Raw genomic sequence first — 17,852 nt, forward strand, 5'->3', positions numbered from 1 at the left:
TGGTATTGTTGCTGTATGATTTATCTTTTATTTTACTAGCGCTGACCCGTTAAAAATCACGTGGTCTTATAATTATAGGATTTATGAAGTTGAAAGTATTGATAAAATATCAGGTCAGAAATTTAGCTAAACCGAGTGTTTACAAATAGATAAACAAATGACAGTTATCATAATGACGTAATATTTGGCTAATTTATATAGCGCCGTTTTCGTGAGAAATCACCTCAAGGGCGCTGTAGTAGACAAATAACACGAAACACAATGCAAAATATTAATATTTTGAATCTAATTTTACCTAAGTTTAAAATATACTCGTATGTTTATTTCACAAAAAAATAATTTTCAATTCAAGTATTTTTCTCTTAAATTAAACCTTTATGAAAATGAATAGTTACCAAACCAAAATTCCTTGTATATACGCCACCAATATCCACCATCCTGAACACAAACAGTCTATCGCCCAGACTAAACCAATTTCCACAGTTTTACTTTTCAAAGTCACGCCATGGCGCTATAATATTTATCTCTCTATTCCTCGGTCCATTCGCAGAGTAAACACGACTCCCGGCGTTTGAAGTTTTTTCTCAAAACGTAAATCAATTTGGGATATTTCACGTTTTTAATTTGGATCAAGTCCAATTTTTGATTGAAAGTGTATGGACTATTAGCGAATTACTGTTGTTATCGGGATTAGACGCGGCTTTAATCTAAGATTGTAAGTAGCTTTTGAGAAAAATAGAAAATTAATTAGTCCGAGTTTTTCTGAAACGTCAAGTGTGCAAAATTTCATCAAGAAGTAAAAAAATTCTATTTTAAGGGGTGAGAAAATGAGTTGGGGTGTTTTTAGAAATCTCGAATAAACAGTGACATTCCTACTATTTTGTTTACATATTTACTAGTTTATTAGCGCCATATATATTAATACAGTACATATTTATAATACATAACTATATTGTCTAAGTAACGATCTTTTGTATACGTGATAAATTAAAGATGTCCACTGACGAGTATAATTATTTCCCACGATCAGCATTCTAAGTAATGAGGAATACATATGGTAGTTTGTACCATAATTTCTACACTGAAATAAATCCCGACTATTGAATCCGAAGGTAATGAGGAGTATTTTTGTGAAAACGTTTGTAAAATTTCATCTTTATGTTCAGGATGTTAAGGGACTTTCTTGTAAAAAATAAAATTTTAGAATCCGGTGACATTCTTTATTTTTTTTTTAACGTAAAAAAATCCTTAGATATTAGACAATTAAGATTAGGGTGCGTTGGTCGGTTACTAGGCCTAGTGACCAGTGACAAAATGTGGAAGTTTTCTTTTAAGCTTGGTTTTGAAAAAAAAACATCAAATAAGTCACCGGAATTCAAAATTTTACTTACATTTTTTACTCCTAATAATATCTGTCAGGAACCAACCACTGGTTAAAAGTAAGTCAATTAGGTCTCTTAACACCCTTTATAAATAAAGACGATTTGACTCTTCAATAATTTATTAGTCCGCATTTAATTCAATTTCCCTTTATTTTTAAATTTGAATACAAAAAAATGTTTGGAACATAACATGAACGTAGTATAACTAACCTAGTCCTTATATCTACGTTTATACAACACATATATATAATCGCATTAGCGCCGTGCCATTCGCGTCAATCCGATTAATTTCTCTTTACCCGGCTGCATCGCGTCAACACCTAGCCGCGGTCTGATCGGCAGACGCGCGGGGGATCCTTGCGCGGTGGGGCTGGCGCGGGAGGCGGGTGCGGGCGGGGGCCGGGTGGCGTCGCCATGGCAACCCAGCATCCGGCGCCACCCCTGCGCACGCACACATGCCCCCGCCTTATATACGCCGTCACACACATACCCACGTGCTGGCTGGGAATGAATATATAGTAGGTTTGTTCGCAATGGTACAGAAAGTCCGCGAGCTTGGTTGAGGGTGTGGAGAACTGGTGATCTTCGAATTTATGGACTCCTGGTAGAATTTCAAACAACATTTCCTTCATACACAAAAAGGTAACAGTCTCAACTGGGAATCGAACCCATGATATCTGTCTTACCAGGATAACGCCTGCCCCTGAGGTGATAACTCACAAAAGCGGCGCTATAAAAATTGTCCAATATTATTATTATTATTATAACGACTTTAATAAGACGGTATCTTGGGTTGGATTCCCAGTTGAGACCGTTACCTTATATCCTGGGTTGGATTCCCATTTGAGACCGTTTCCTTGTATCCTGGGTTGGATTCCCAGTTGAGACCATTACCTTGTATCCTGGGTTGGATTCCCAGTTGAGACCGTTAACTTGTATCCTGGGTTGGATTCCCAGTTGAGACCGTTACCTTTTTATTCTTCTGTGTCTCTTTCTGTTTCATGTTTCATTTTATTAGTAATACCTTCTTCAATGTTATATTTACATTAGTAAAAATGGAATAGAAAATCTTTAAATTTAACAAAAATATTGATAAAAACATCTCAACTTATGTATTTAACTCGAACTGTGAACTGTGACGTCACGAAACTCACGATTATCCCGAACCGTTTTGAGGACTAGGTGGGTTCTTTTATCAGTTCTTACATCTATACTACCTTTTTTATGAAACGAAGCTACTATTAAATAATTCTAAAAATCCCAGACTTTCCCAATACGGCACAACATAATGTTATTTTTTTTTACCTACGTATCAAAAACGTTAACCACCCCAGTTTTTTATGTTCTTTAAGATGCTGGAGTTAGAGAAAAGAAAATTAAAAATTCAAACAGCCTTCAAAAGCTACAGAGCTACTAATTTATCACTTTGACAAGACGCTATGCTAAAGCTTAAAAGCTACTTTAGTAATAGTTTGGATGATTTGTATGGCGTCGTTTTTGTGAAAAATAACCCCAAGGACTGCACAATGAGAAAACTTACTGTCATTTTATTAAAAATCTGGTCAAATTATTCCTTTTCTTGTAAAAAAACGTGACTAAAGACTTACGACGAATGATTTTGACAAATTTTATAACAAACATCAGTAAAGCACGAATATCTTATGATGTAGTCGGAACACGTGTTCTTCAACATGATAATATTTAAGCATCTCGTCCATTACATTTATTCGGACAAGGCCACAATGCGTTGATTACGTGTTCAGATATATTCTGAACGACTACTACCACTTATGACGCTTTAATTATATCTTATAACTTACGACTGAAAGAGGACTAAATGACTTATTGGTAGGCAGATAAAATATTATAAATACTATCGAATTATAGTCTTCTCGGTGAATATCGTAGTAATCAAACGCTCACATCTAAAACAAAGGATTAGAATCACTTGTACAGTAATGATTGTTGCCCGCGCCTCCGGCAATATATTCAGAATCGGGCGAGATACCGCGGCTTGGGGGTGTTGGGAGTGGAGGGGGAGGTTGGGTAGGTTGGGGATGGTTGGTTACGCCAGACTTGGGACGGATTAAGGATTTTTATTTTATTTCCCCCCTCCCCTCGCGTCCAATTTTCCATTCCGCCTCGCCTAGTATCGATTGTGAACCAGCCAAAGTATTTTCTGCCTTTGTCCTTTGCCTCTGCCCGGAAAGGTTTTAGCAATCATTGTTTTTTTATTCCTTGCTTTTTGTTTTAGGCAAAGTGTTTTATCCCGGCAAGTTGTATTTTTGTTTATTTTTGCGCCAGTTTCGCGCCGTAATGCCTCTCGAGCGATTGTTTTTACTGGGAAACGTAAAAATTCCAAACATCTACCAGTACTAATCCCCCGTTTCAGACAAAACTGATGTTTTACTTTTACATGTTTTTCTTTGTATTAACGATATTATATTATACGCGGAGGAAAATGACTATTGCTAATTAATTAAGAATCTTCGCCGGAATAATATCACTCTATTATAGCATGCATTAGCATGGCGTATTAAACTTCACGCTCTTTCTTTGTGGATTTCAAAACCTTGCTTTCCCCTTATATTATGTATTTATTTATTGGGTAATCATTAGTTATTATTTAGTCAAATTAATCCAGTTCCTTTATATATCTTGTTACAAAATATGGATATATTTTTTTCGAAGGACCTCAGAATTTATAATTTACATTCTCGTTACTAACTAAATAACTAACTAACCATCACGCCGTTTCCCCGCAGGGGTGAGCAGAGAGGACGGACCGCCAAACAACTGTCTTGGCACACAACTCCTTGCCGCATTCACATTCATACATCGTCTTATACATACTCTTCTATTATTCTGACTCTTGATTTGGCCCGACTCATGTATCTGATTCACTTGGTCGTGCCATGTCTTCCTCGGGCGTCCCCGACTTCTGCTACCATTCACATTTGCATCGTATATTCTCCTTACACTCCTTTCTTCGCTCATTTGCTCTACATGCCCAAACCATCTAAGCGTCCCTTTCTTGATCTTACTCATTACGCTTACATCAGCCTCAGGGATCTCATTTCTACAGCATTCAGTCTACTTTCATCCTTTCTCTGAAAGTTCCATGCCTCACTTCCGTACATCAGGGTAGGTATCAGCACTCCATTGTGGACTGCTAGCTTCGCTTCTTTGGGCAATTTTTTGTTAGCGCCAACTGCGTTCAGTTCTCCATTAATGGAGTTACCGTTCACAAGAACAGAACGATGATGAAAATTGAATTCTGACACTTCATTATGGACTAATCTAGATTTTCCTTTATACCCTTAAATCGGTAATTCACTGTTAATACAGTCCACGCTCCATAAACCAACAATGTTGTCACTTATAACAGGTAGTAACTAATATTAATCATATTGTTTGTTACCTTTGGTCCACTCCCCCTAAAATTAAAATCGACAAAGCCTGCACAAGGGTAGCCCGTTTGGGGCACCTTTTCATACAGCCTAGGCTTGCAGTTGACACCTGAGTTAATTACCTTGTTCCTTTGTAGTACCCTCACACCAAACACCCCCTAACAATATTCAATCACCGATATTATTAATTATTTTGCAAAATGTTATTATTTTGTCTCGAATATTGCGTTGTGATTCTTTGAAGTTTCGATGACGCCTTTACGGGAGTGTTTTGGCGCTGGTGGGCTGTATTTTTTTTTTTTGAATTTTGACTTGTTTGTAATTTATAATAGTAATTACTTAAATAATAACTTGTTAATTGGTTTTGTGATGTGATGGCACCTAGGGGTACTTTTGGGACATGTATTACTGAAATTGTTTTAGTAAATTTGCATGCACAGACATAGACAACTTGATAATCTGAATTCTTGATTCAACTATTTATCATACAAACGCTATGCAGATTTTTTAACAATATTAGTTCTGCGAAAAGAACGCAACAAATTCGTACTACAAGAATTGGCTCTTGTCTGAACTTTATGGCAATTCACCCTCATTTGGGCAGAGACATTATTTGTACCAGGCTCCACTTCTATTTAATAGCAGAACAGATCACATTAATTCGTCAAATTCCTTGTGTACATTTAAAAATAATGTTAAATTATTTCTGCCTTCCGAGGATTTCCAACATATTCTCTCATCTTTGTCCTTTTAAATTGTGGCATAATATTTTGAATACGTTTATTTTTTCATATTTTTTTTTATAATGTAATTTTTTTTCTCTCTTTCTTTCTGCTCTGTTTTTAAAATTAATAGTTTGTTACATTTTTCTTGCAATTAAATAGCATGGTCACCCTACATGTTTACAACATTATACTGTAATGAATAGGCTGATAGGTACCATGTAGGTATCCAATTTATAGAAAAGTCAATGTAACAATATTGTTATCTTAATATATAATCTTTGTGCTATTTTTTTAAATATTTTGTAAAATTATTAACCTCAACACAGGCTTGTCCTAGTGTGGTTAAAAATTCTAAAAAGATACAATGTAAAGAAACTATAAATAAAAAAATCTGTTAAAATTTTTGAAATGTCGCTTATTTTTGATTGACTTTATTGAGCCAGATTTCTAGCAGGATAGTGGCATTAAACCCCGAAACAGCTATTATATTAATCTAAACTAACATATTTGTAGCACTTAATAATTACTTTATTAATTTTGATCAATAATTATGACGAGATATGGGAAGGTTGATAGAGATATTTATTTATTTATTCAAACGCCATAAAATGGATTTTACAATACAGTGATAATCGAATTATAAGCGTACAGTGGTAAACAGGATAATAATAGCAATAAATTACAGAACAATTAATGTGTACACAAAAACATTATTGTAAGTGATGCAGTTATTAATATAAGTGCAGTAAGACAATGCATAATTCAAAAGAAATATATACCAGTGTAACAATAGTTGAACTAATACTAGACTTGTATAAGACCTGTCATAAGTCGAAGTGTGAGGTGTCTATGATAATAGTCAGTAGTTAATATAAATAAATTCCATTAAGGTATAGAATGCTATGGTTAACAGAGAATATTCTGTTTGAACAGAGTATTAATGTGTAGAAAAAATTACTTGTTAACATGTGTCTGTATACAGGGTGTATCGGCACGTACCCGACAAACTTTAACCAGCTATTCCTTAGCATATTTGGAGTAAAAAATCTTATGTGCACTTTGCTGTCCGGTAACGTTTTTTTTTAATAAAAAAATTATTATTCATATTTTCACCACATGTCACCACTGTTTTACCCTTTGACAAAGTTTGAAAACCCATCTGGCAAATATTTTATTCGAATTCCGTTGAATAATGCACGTGTGTGCCTATATTGGCGCACGTTTACAGTCACAACGAAATAGCACGGCACCATTCGTTTAATTTTTAACTATTATTATTTAGTGTGTGCGAAAGAGCGAATACGCTTTTTGACATACTTGCTTATAACAGCTGTTGAACACGAAACGCAATGCCAATGACAGTGATGTAGTGTGGAAATTTTAAATTTTTTTGTTTTTAATTGAAAAAAAAATGCTACCGGACAGCAAAGTGCCCATAACATTTTTTACTCCAAATGTGCTAAGGAATAGCTGGTTAAAGTTTGTCGGGTTAGTGCCGATACACCCTGTATATTGAAAGAAGGTAAATGCAGGTAACTCCATTAATGGAGAACTAAACGCGGTTGCAGCTTCAAAAAATTGTCCAAAGAAAACAACTAGCAGTCCAAAATGAAGTGCTGATGCCTAGCCTGATGTATGGAATTGGCACAGGAAGGATAAAACTACACTAAAAGCGGAAATGATATCCCTGAGGCGTATGTGTGGTAAAACATTGTATGTATTATCGGGCCATATCAATAGTCAGAATAATTGAAGACGATGTATGAATGTGAACGAGGCAAGGAGTGTGCGGTGTGACCGAGTTGTTTGGCGGTCCTTCCTCTCTGCCTACTCTGCGGCGAAACGACGTGATAGTTAGTTAGTTAGCATATAAAGTTTTCATAAGCTTCTTAATCCACTCAACAGGTATTCCGCTCCATTTTAAAGGCCCACTGACTGAATTAATTATTATTGTTTCGTGACGCTGCATTGTTTTAACGCTTTTCCGCTCCAACCAATAAGGAGCTAGGATTCAAATTTTACTGGTTTGAATCTGCGCAGTGTTGCTTTGAGTTGAATCGAGCCGCCCGCGCCGTATGAAAACGTCAGCTAATGACAGTTGACAAAAACATCCGATGTGTCAATTCGATTTTTAGCCGGAGTTATAATTAGTTCAATCTTATACGAGTGCCTGTGAATTCCTCCAACATACGAACATCACAACCAACTCTTCCGTAAGTCACATTCAGCGAACGGAGCGTTAATTTACATAGGCACATACCTGCATAGATTAAAACCATTATAATCTAACCTATGTGTTGATAGTCTACGCGATTATCGCACAATTATTATTTTATTTTATTCAACATTTTTAACGATGGGTCTAACATTGTGATGTAAGATAGGGAGGGGGTTTTGCCAGTGGCGTAGTTGTAAAATTAGAGAACAGTAGACCACGCATCGTACTTAAACATGTTTATCTGGATTTTAATTTAGATGTTGGACGGTGAATATTTAGTACTGCATCTACTGCTGCATTCCCTAGAGGGGTATGTTGCGAGTCCGAAGGGAGTGGGGAAATGAAGGGAATGTCTCATTTGGTCACCAAATACGGCTAAAGCCATTTCAAGGAACGTTTCTATTCTGATTGGTGGTCTTTTACCACGGCAATACTAAGAGTTACATATAGCAAATAAAATGGTGTTATGTTTTGTTGTAGGTTTTATTAAGTAAATGCATGACACTCCACGTCAACAACTTTCGACAATTTCAATAACTACAAAATAAACGCAACAGCATTAAAATGGCATTGAAATATGTTAAAAATTTCCAAGCTGCCTTGGAAACCAAAATCAATTTGGGAGGCGGGTATGGGTACCGCCGCCCCGAGCTAATCAACACCTCAGTCTCTGCCTCTCTGTCCTATGTCACCCCAAGTGACTTGAGTGTAGTCCGAGTTTAAGGAGTGAGGTTAATCCAGCGTCTGCCCAACAGGTGCGTGGCTGGTCGGTTGAGGGAGACCCTTTTACCTCTCCAACCGGACTCTCTCGACCCATAGCAGTGGGGAAAGGGATGGATTCATACGTCACTCCTGGACACACTGATTCCCATATTCCTACCCACCCCTCATACATTTTTACTTTATCTTCAAAGATGCACGGAGAAAATGAGTATTGCTAATTTATTAAGAATCTCTTAAAATTATTGGTAATCCGGTTAAATACGGGATTGCAGGCCGTTTCATGATAAACTTTTAGTAAAGTGTTCATTTGCTTCGATAATATATAATAACGAAATTCGAAAAATAATGGATTTTAATGAACACATGTTTCGACGTCGTGATAATACATTCTTATTATACTAAAAGTTTACCAGGAAACCTGTCACTACATTCGTTAAGGGCCTGCAATCCTGGTTTTTAACCAGATTACGAAAGATTATGGAAGTTGATGTAAAAAAAATTGCAAGTAACTTCTGCATCCAATCTTTGCGTACAAAATAAGACCACTCAATGGCTACAGTGGCCACATCTTGAAATTAAAAGTCTCGTTTCTCAACACTCAACAGCGAATGGAGTTGCGCATAATGTACTTCTCCACGGAGGTAATTTGGCCGCGGTACAAAGGAGAGAGCGGCTCGGAAGCGATCAGAGCGGTGCAAGCAGCTAATTCCACCGGGGTGACATGGTGCGGTGATTAGCACCCCGTAGCACCTCACTCCTGGCACCCTGCGCCACCTCTCCACACCCCCTTGGGCATGAAAAGTTACGGAGAACACGGACAAAAATGAATTTTGCTAATTTATTAAAATTCAAATTACTGGTGTTGCGGTTAAAAACGGTATTGCAGACCGTTTCCTGATAACTTTTAGTAACTTCCCAACATATCGAAACACGTGTTCAACCATCTGCATTCGTCTTGATAACATCCAATGTCGAAATGCGGAAATATTAATCATATTCGGACATCGTCCGTGTTTTACTAAAAGTTTATTACGAGACCTATCAATTCATTTTTAATAAATTAGCAATGTTCAATGTTAGTAATTTTTCTCCGTGAAGAAGTCATATTACAGATAAATCAGTTAGAATTTTTTTATTGTGTTTAATTCGTCGAATTCCGTGTACTTTTATTAAACTAAATTATGTCAAATTTGATCTGAACGTATTTTCAAAACTTATTAATAAAATTACATTTGATTTACTTTAAAAATAAATAAAAACTAGAACTAATTAATTCGGGAATACAATTTAGGCATAAATTGCCTGAAGCTATTCCAAACTGACAACCGATAATGCGCTCTGCAGCACCCTGTACCACCCCCTCGCACCTCCTAACTTCCTGTACCACGGCGGCACTCCTGTGAATGGATGCTGATGGGAGTAGTGACTGTGATCCTCTCTGCCTTCCTGTGCGGGGAGGTGGGACGACTGATTGCAATGCGAAACTCTACCACTTTGAAGTGAGAATTGGAAATAATGTGTGGCAGGGCATATATGAGGGCTGTTCGAAAAGTAACCTTCGTTCGACTATAAGTAAATATATATTTTATTACGTGCCTCATCAAACTACGGCTGTCCACTATTTTTTAACTTAATAATAATAATTGGATAATTTGTGTAGCGCCGTTTTTGTAAAAAATCGCTGAGCAAATATGACTTACTAGGCTCTATCTAATTACATGGGTTTAAATACATTTCCATCATTATAGTGATTTATTTTTGGAGTATTATGCCGTGTTATTCTACCTCCTTCTAAAGCCAACGTTCCAGTGTATATATCGCAAGCAGTATCTCTTTTACATCAGTATCTCATTGCGTCCGTCCGCTGGGCAGTATAATTTATACTACATCCGTAAAACATTTCATATCAAAACTAGCCAACAGAATCTAAATTGTATCATATCTAAATGTGTTGCGTTTACCTTTTGACTAATTATCCCACGTGCCTGACACTTTGAAGAACAACTGACCGATATTATTATCTGGTATAAATGTATCATATCTAAATGTGTTGCATTTACCTTTTGACTAATTATCCCACGTGCCTGACACTTTGAAGAACAACTGACCGATATTATTATCTGATATAAATGTATCATATCTAAATGTGTTGCGTTTACCTTTTGACTAATTATCCCACGTGCCTGATACTTTGAAGAACAACTGACCGATATTATTATCTGGTATAAATGTATCATATCTAAATGTGTTGCATTTACCTTTTGACTAATTATCCCACGTGCCTGACACTTTGAAGAACAACTGACCGATATTATTATCTGATATAAATGTATCATATCTAAATGTGTTGCGTTTACCTTTTGACTAATTATCCCACGTGCCTGACACATTGAAGAACAACTGATCGATATTATTATCTGGTATAAATGAAGGTCGAGAATCAAGAAAACAACACCAAATGAAAACTCCATCGAGATTTTCCGCTAGCAAAATCCTCCATCATTGCACGATGTTCTGCTTATTAGGATGGTAGTTATTGGAATAAAAATATTATCAGGTTATTCGTAACCAGGTAAGATTTGTATTTCAAAAAAGTGTATGTCAAACACACACGGAGAAAAATGAGTATTGTTGATTTATTGAAAATGTCTTCATATTATTTGTAATCCGATTAAAAAATGGGATTGCATGCCGTTTCCTGATAAAATTTTAGTACATTCCTGATATATTAGAACACGTGTTCAAGCACCTACACGTGATAATATATTCTTCTTTTATTTAGAGTGTAACAGGAAACCTACCAATTCATTCTTCAAGGGCCTGCAATCCCATTCTTAATAAATTAGCAATATTTCTATCGGTCACTCCTGGAAACACTGACCCCCAGATTCCTACCATCATTCATTTCTCCTTCCCAGAACCTCCATTCTTTCATTTCCATAAAAGACCCTCCACATAGCATCCCCAAATATGACAGGCCTTTTGATCTTTCCCCGTGCACGATTAACTAAAGAAATCTAAACTGTGTACCACTATTCATTATTGTTACTGTATATTTTCATAATTAACTCTTAACTATATAACTTTTAACTTCCCTTTCCCTCAATCAATTTTATCGAATCTTTTAATTGCTTCGCCCAGCATCCTACGTCAATATACATATAAAAAAATCGATAAAACCATTGCAATCCTTTATTACCCGAGCTCAGTCCCCAAAACACAACACATCTCCCGACGAATTTAGTATACCATATCACGTCTGATTTTAATTGGCTAACACGCTAACGAAACTACCAAACTGCCTAACTAGCGAATGACATAGCCTCAATATCGTTCTGATGCTAATTGAGAGTACAGTACGATACCAGAATGTCCATCTACATAAAGTATATTATCCAGCATTGTTATTTTTGGGAGCTTTTGTAAAAGGGAAACGTTTCAAGTTCAGTTTGGCGGAGAGTTTTGTTTAAAAGCTTTGTTTCTTTCTGTTACCAATTTTTGACTATTTTTTTATACATTAATTGACAGGGGTAGTGACAAAAGTCATTTCAAGCAACGTTTCAATTCTGAATGGTGGTCTTACACCAGGGCGATACTGAGAGTATATTCCAATCTGCAACTTGCCGCAAATATACCATATATTATTTTAATTGAATTTTTTGTGAACTAAGACAGTTTTATTTGCGTATGCCGGGATTTGAAGTTGAGAGCCTTATCCCTCGACCACGGAGGCCGTCAGAGGACGTGGAAGAAGATGTATGAATGTGAATGAAGCAAGTAGTGTGTGCCAAGACAGAGTTGTGTGTCGTTCTATTATCTGCATACCCTCATACCCAGTGGATCAACGTAATAATAATAATACTTGGATTATTTGTATAGGACCGTTTTTGTGCAAAATCACCTCAAGCGCGCTGTACAAATATATAATACATTTCTACAATGATCTATGTTATTACTAACTATATATGGAGATAATATACAGTAAAATACTTATCTGGTAGGTCACTTGAGATTAACACTTAATTAACATTAACTAATTGTTTATTAGCGAAATGTAGATACAGGATTTAGGACATAATTGGATAAATCTGGACTTTCTCTCAGGAATGGTATATTTAATGTAAGGGCATGACAGCTTTAAAAGGTAAGTTTTTAGTTTAGACCTGAATTCTGTTGGACTTGTTATGGATCTTAGTTCTGGAGGGAGTTTATTCCAAGCCTTCGGCCCAGATACTCCGAAAGCGCGATCACCAAACTTAGTATTTGGCTTGCGCTTAGGTTCCATCAGTCTGCCTACAGCTGCTGATCTAAGAGTTGACTGCCTCAGACCAGTGTGATGGCTAGTAAGTTATATCAAATTGGACCACCATACTCCAAATCTTAAAATGAATAATTGTACCCCACCAATCTATACGCTCCCCGATTGCATTACGTTCCCAACTGCTGGAGTTGTACAGAATATACAGTTCCTGCAATGGGCAGACTGGCAAGGCCACCCGGTGGGGGTATGCTAATATGAGTTGGGACAGTATCCATGTAAGGTGCGTTGGCGATACGACAATACGATTTAATGATATCTTTTGAAATGTATGCGGCTTCATTTCGATTGTTTTAGATAAATTATGTGCTTGATTTGAACTTGAATACCACTAGGCACAAGTTTTGTGGTATACCGCTGATAGCTCAGTTGTAATCTCGCTCTTGTGAAATTTATAAGAAAGATGTTTTACAACGGAGCTCTCAGCGACAGATCAATGAAGCTTATTTTAATTATTTATTTTATATGTAAGGCTCTCGACAAGCAATCCGAAGGTCGCGGGTTCAAATCCAGACGCGCGCATAAATTTTACTTTTATGAATTTGTGTTATTTCACTATACAGTATACTTGCAGCACGTTCCAGAGTGGAAGACGTGCATTTTGTCATTCTTATTTTATTCAGATTTGAGGTAATTTGTTTTTCAGTTCGTTTTATATGCTTTGTCAATTCAACACAATTGTTATTATGGGATCAATAAAGAAATGTAATGTAATGGAATAATAATAATAATAATAATATCATATCTTTTTAATCTACTAGTTAAAAAAATAACCTATATCATTAATGTCGCTATTCCAAATTCCTGTAATATTCAAAAATCTGTTAATGAAAAAATAAGAAAATACACAGATTTAGGAAATGAAATAAAAATAATTTGGCATTCTCAGACTATAAAAATATTACCATTCGTTATTTCGGCTACTGGCATTATACCTAGCTCTCAAATTCAAAATTTAGGCGTATTAGATCTATCAAAAAAATTATATATAAAGATGCAAAAGTCGGTCATTCTGAATACATGTAGGATAACGAAAGATTTGTTAAATATTTATGTTGAGGGGTCAGTAGGATTTATAGGTCCAGTTAGGAGTTCTACCGAGCCGAACCCTCTGATATGAAAATATCTGGAGTCGGTGAATTATTTTCCCATTTGATCTCTGGTGAGTTGACGTGTTGTTCTTGTATTGTTTTGTATTTATTTTGCTTATATAATGCACTTGCATAGTGTTGATTGACTAGATGATAATTTGTGGAAAAGTGTGTGGAAGGGACATAAAATCAGAAGTTTAAATAAAAAATAGACACTCTCAGTATCGCCCTGGTGTAAGACCATTCAGAATTGAAACGTAACTTGAAATGGCTTTAGCCGTGTTCGGTGTCCAGATCTCAATAGCCAGATACTCTCCCACCTTCCTATTTCCCATTCATATTCCCTATCTACTATCTTCAGCCTCACAACATACCTCAATTGAGGATGCCATAGTCTCACTAGCTCCAGACGGGAGCATTCGTACGGTTTGACATAAAAAAACAAACAAAAAAGTTTATCTCCCCACTGCTACAATTAGACTACTTTCTAGTTTTTATTGATTTTGAATTGTTTTCGACATTTTTTTTTCTAATTTTGATATACTGTTCGCCATAATCTAATCTTCGTGTTTTTTTTCTTCTTGTTTGCAGACATCCAAGATGGGCCTAAGTGCCGCTGGCGCGTTACCACTGTTCTGCCATAACGGGGACCTGGCCCAGCCCCCGCCCGCGCACATGGGCATCCCGCCCTACCAGCTGGACAAGGCGGCGATAGGTAAGCCTCCATTCAAAAATAATTTTTAAAAATATCATCGTACAGCAAAATGACATCAACGTTTTTAATGCTCAGGAATCTCTGGTTAACCTTCTTCGGGTATGTGTTCTTGTCCCGATGAGGGCATGATTGTTCTACAACGAACTGGCATTATTTGTTATAAAAAGAGTGTTGTAGTGGAGTCATAAATATTCATTGTTCATAAATGTTGTTTTATTCACGAAATAGATTGTAATCAATATTTGACACAGCTGTGGTTAACAGTTGGAATTGGAAAGGGAATCAGACTTACCCCTTGGGCTTGTTGCAAATCGATATTATGGCCTTGAGAGACATTGCGGGTGACACAATATTCCGCAATACACTCGATATTATACACACGGAGGGAGCACTAAACGTGTTTACGGCACAGGTTTTAATAACAGACTGGTAATGTATAATAAATTGTTGCAATGTCTCTGATGTAGGTATGTACTCCATACTGTCAGACAGGGACAAGTAATTGGGTGGAGGAATGTAGGAATATATGGTAAAGGGAGATCCGTATAGTTGCGTCAACAGTAGTCATTTGTGTAACCTTTTGTCAAACTTGACGAGTTTTGAGGAAGTCGTAAATATAGTCGGATTGATGGCTTAGAGGTGGATCATTCGTCTGTATGGGAAGATATTCTCACTGTTACCACTACACAACTAATAAAAAACCAAGTAATAGCTGCACGATACGAGAGGAAAGATATAGACCTCAATCGCGCAGAATATTGGATCAGACGTCTCGCTGAGAGTATGAAGAGGTATGACAAGTTTTTATCATAATAAAACTCGGATGATCATATTATGAAAAAGCTCTCACCTTCGCTTCAATTAGATGCCTACTGCCTCCAGATATTTCCTGTCCTGTGCTACTTCAGCGGCCTCTGTCCGTTGCAGACTCTGCCTCTCCTTGCATGGTCTAGTGGTATACGGCCGGCGTGGTCTAGTGGTATACGCTTTTGACTACAGATCCGAAGGTCGCGGGTTCGAACCCGGCGTGCGCAAATAAATTTTATTTGATTAATTTGTGTTATTTCACAATTAATTAATTTAAAAATAATATATAGTATATTTGCGGCACGTTCCAGAGTGGAAGATACTCTCAGTATCGCCCTGGTGTAAGACCACCATTCAGAATTGAAACGTTGCTTGAAATGGCTTTAGCCGTGTTTGGTGACCAGATCTGAATAGCCAGGTACTTCCCCACCTTCCTCTTCCCCATCTCCCTCCCCTCCCCAATACCCTCAGCCTCACATCATACCCCAATTGGGGATGCCATAGTCTCACTGGCTCCAGACGGGAGCAGTTGGGACTCTTGTGCGGTAATACTGTAAAAAAAAAAAAAAAAAAAAACTCTAGAGTAGCTTTCCCCTCACTAACTCTCGAATAACCACATCACTATTATAATAAATATATTCAGCCTGTTTTTTATGCTAGTTAATAACACGACTGAGTGTAAAACGGTTGCCACTGAATCCTTCATCGTTCCCATCAAACGCCGTTAATTCCCGTAGATCAATGGCGGTTACTTACTACGATTATTAATCTGAAGAAGAAGACAAATTTGCGGCAGTAAATATTGCGTAATATCGCGTTAATGCATCAGAGGATTCTTTGCATTGGGCTGAGATTTGGCAGAGTGCCAAGAATTGAACATTTCGCATGGAGGCCTGAAAAGATTTTGTCTCTCTCCGGAGTAAGAGTTTCAGAGGTCTAATTATAATAATGATTAGATTATTTCTATAGCGCCATTTTTATGAGAAAATTACCTCAAGGCGCTTTTTACTACTCTATTTATTTAACCTTTAACTTACCATTTACAATTACAACTAATGCTTTGGTCTTTTGATTTAAACATTTGATCAGTTGGTGATTATATGAAAAGTTTTAGTAGAGTGAAGTGATGTATATGAAATCATAAATAATAGTTTATATGAAAAGTTATATAAATTAAAAAGTTATATAAGTTAAATAGTTTATTAGAAAACTAGGTTAAATATGTTAGATTTGGTTAGGTTTCATTACTTTATCACTTTTCAGAAGTGTTCTGATTTGTCAGTGTTCTAAGTTGTCACGGAACCGCTTTTTATTATTGAATTTCAATATTTGGACTTTCATAGTCTTCCTGCATCCATTTGGCCAGCAATGTGACAGCATTTATTGTGGATGGCGAAGGAGAGATCGCATCCACATTCACGCATTAGCAGGATGACAACGACCTGGCGGAGCGACAAACACGCCATATTAACATTGCGAGAGATAAACGGAGCGGATGCTGCGTACTCTATGGCTTGTGGCTGGTGGCTGCATCTGTAGCTGGGTGGTACGCAATTAGATGCACTTGGCGCGCAGAGGTGTCTTTGACTCCTGGGTGATTTCGATAAAAGAATCGGGAATTCCTTACACACGTTTGGTTAAGCGAAGGCCAAGTTAGACTCGATCACAAGACAAATTCACAAGGTGTCTTTGACTCCTAGGCGATTCTATGAAATTATCCGAAATTCCTTATACACGTTTGGTTGAGTGATGGCCAAGTTAGACCCGATCACAAGGCAAATTCACCGCGAACACTAGGTGTCTTTGACTCCTATACGGGTCTATAAAAGTATCGGAAATCCTTACACATGTTTGGCTGAGTGATGGCCAAGTTAGACCCTATCACATGGCAAATTCACCACGAACAATAGGTGTCTTTGACTCCTAGACGATTCTGTGAAAGAATTTGAAATTTCTGACACACGTTAGTTTAAGCAATGGCCTAGTTAGACCCGATCACAAGGCAAATTCACAAGGTGTCTTTGACTCCTCGACGATTCTATGAAAGAATTTGAAATTCCTGACACACGTTAGGTTAAGCAATGGCCTAGTTAGACCCGATCACAAGGCAAATTCACAAGGTGTCTTTGACTCCTCGACAATTCTATGAAAGAATTTGAAATTCCTGACACACGTTTGGTTAAGAACTGATGATTTGGTTAAGGCCAGAGATGAAGCAAAATTAGGTTGATATTCCTAACGGGAAATTCTTTCACATGTGACATATAGATGTTATAGCCGGGTGAAGAAATTTGGAATAGGTTGACAAGCAAGAACTGATATCCATCAAAGTTTTCTCATCAACCAAATACGAACTTTATTGCATGCGAAAGAATCTACACAATACGTGGTTCAGCAAAACTAAGACGTCTTTAATTTTCATAACTCTCGCGATTGTTATCTTGCGGATACTTTTGCGGATTT

At 36.9% G+C, this 17,852-nt stretch overlaps 1 protein-coding gene across 4 annotated transcripts in view; it reads left to right on the forward strand.

The window, feature by feature from the left end:
• pan (transcription factor pangolin) overlaps nt 1-17,852 on the forward strand; it is a 430,403-nt gene that overhangs the window by 353,824 nt on the left and 58,727 nt on the right. For all 4 annotated transcript variants that reach the window (XM_089649145.1, XM_089649143.1, XM_089649144.1 and 1 more), the window contains one exon: nt 14,459-14,582. In XM_089649145.1, the coding sequence (XP_089505271.1) occupies nt 14,459-14,582 (124 nt within the window). The remainder of the gene's footprint in view (nt 1-14,458; nt 14,583-17,852) is intronic.

This window comes from Hesperophylax consimilis, chromosome 29 (genome assembly GCF_061612785.1).
Source record: "Hesperophylax consimilis isolate HC1 chromosome 29, BYU_Hcon_1.0, whole genome shotgun sequence".
NCBI classification, from domain to species: Eukaryota; Metazoa; Arthropoda; class Insecta; order Trichoptera; family Limnephilidae; genus Hesperophylax; species Hesperophylax consimilis.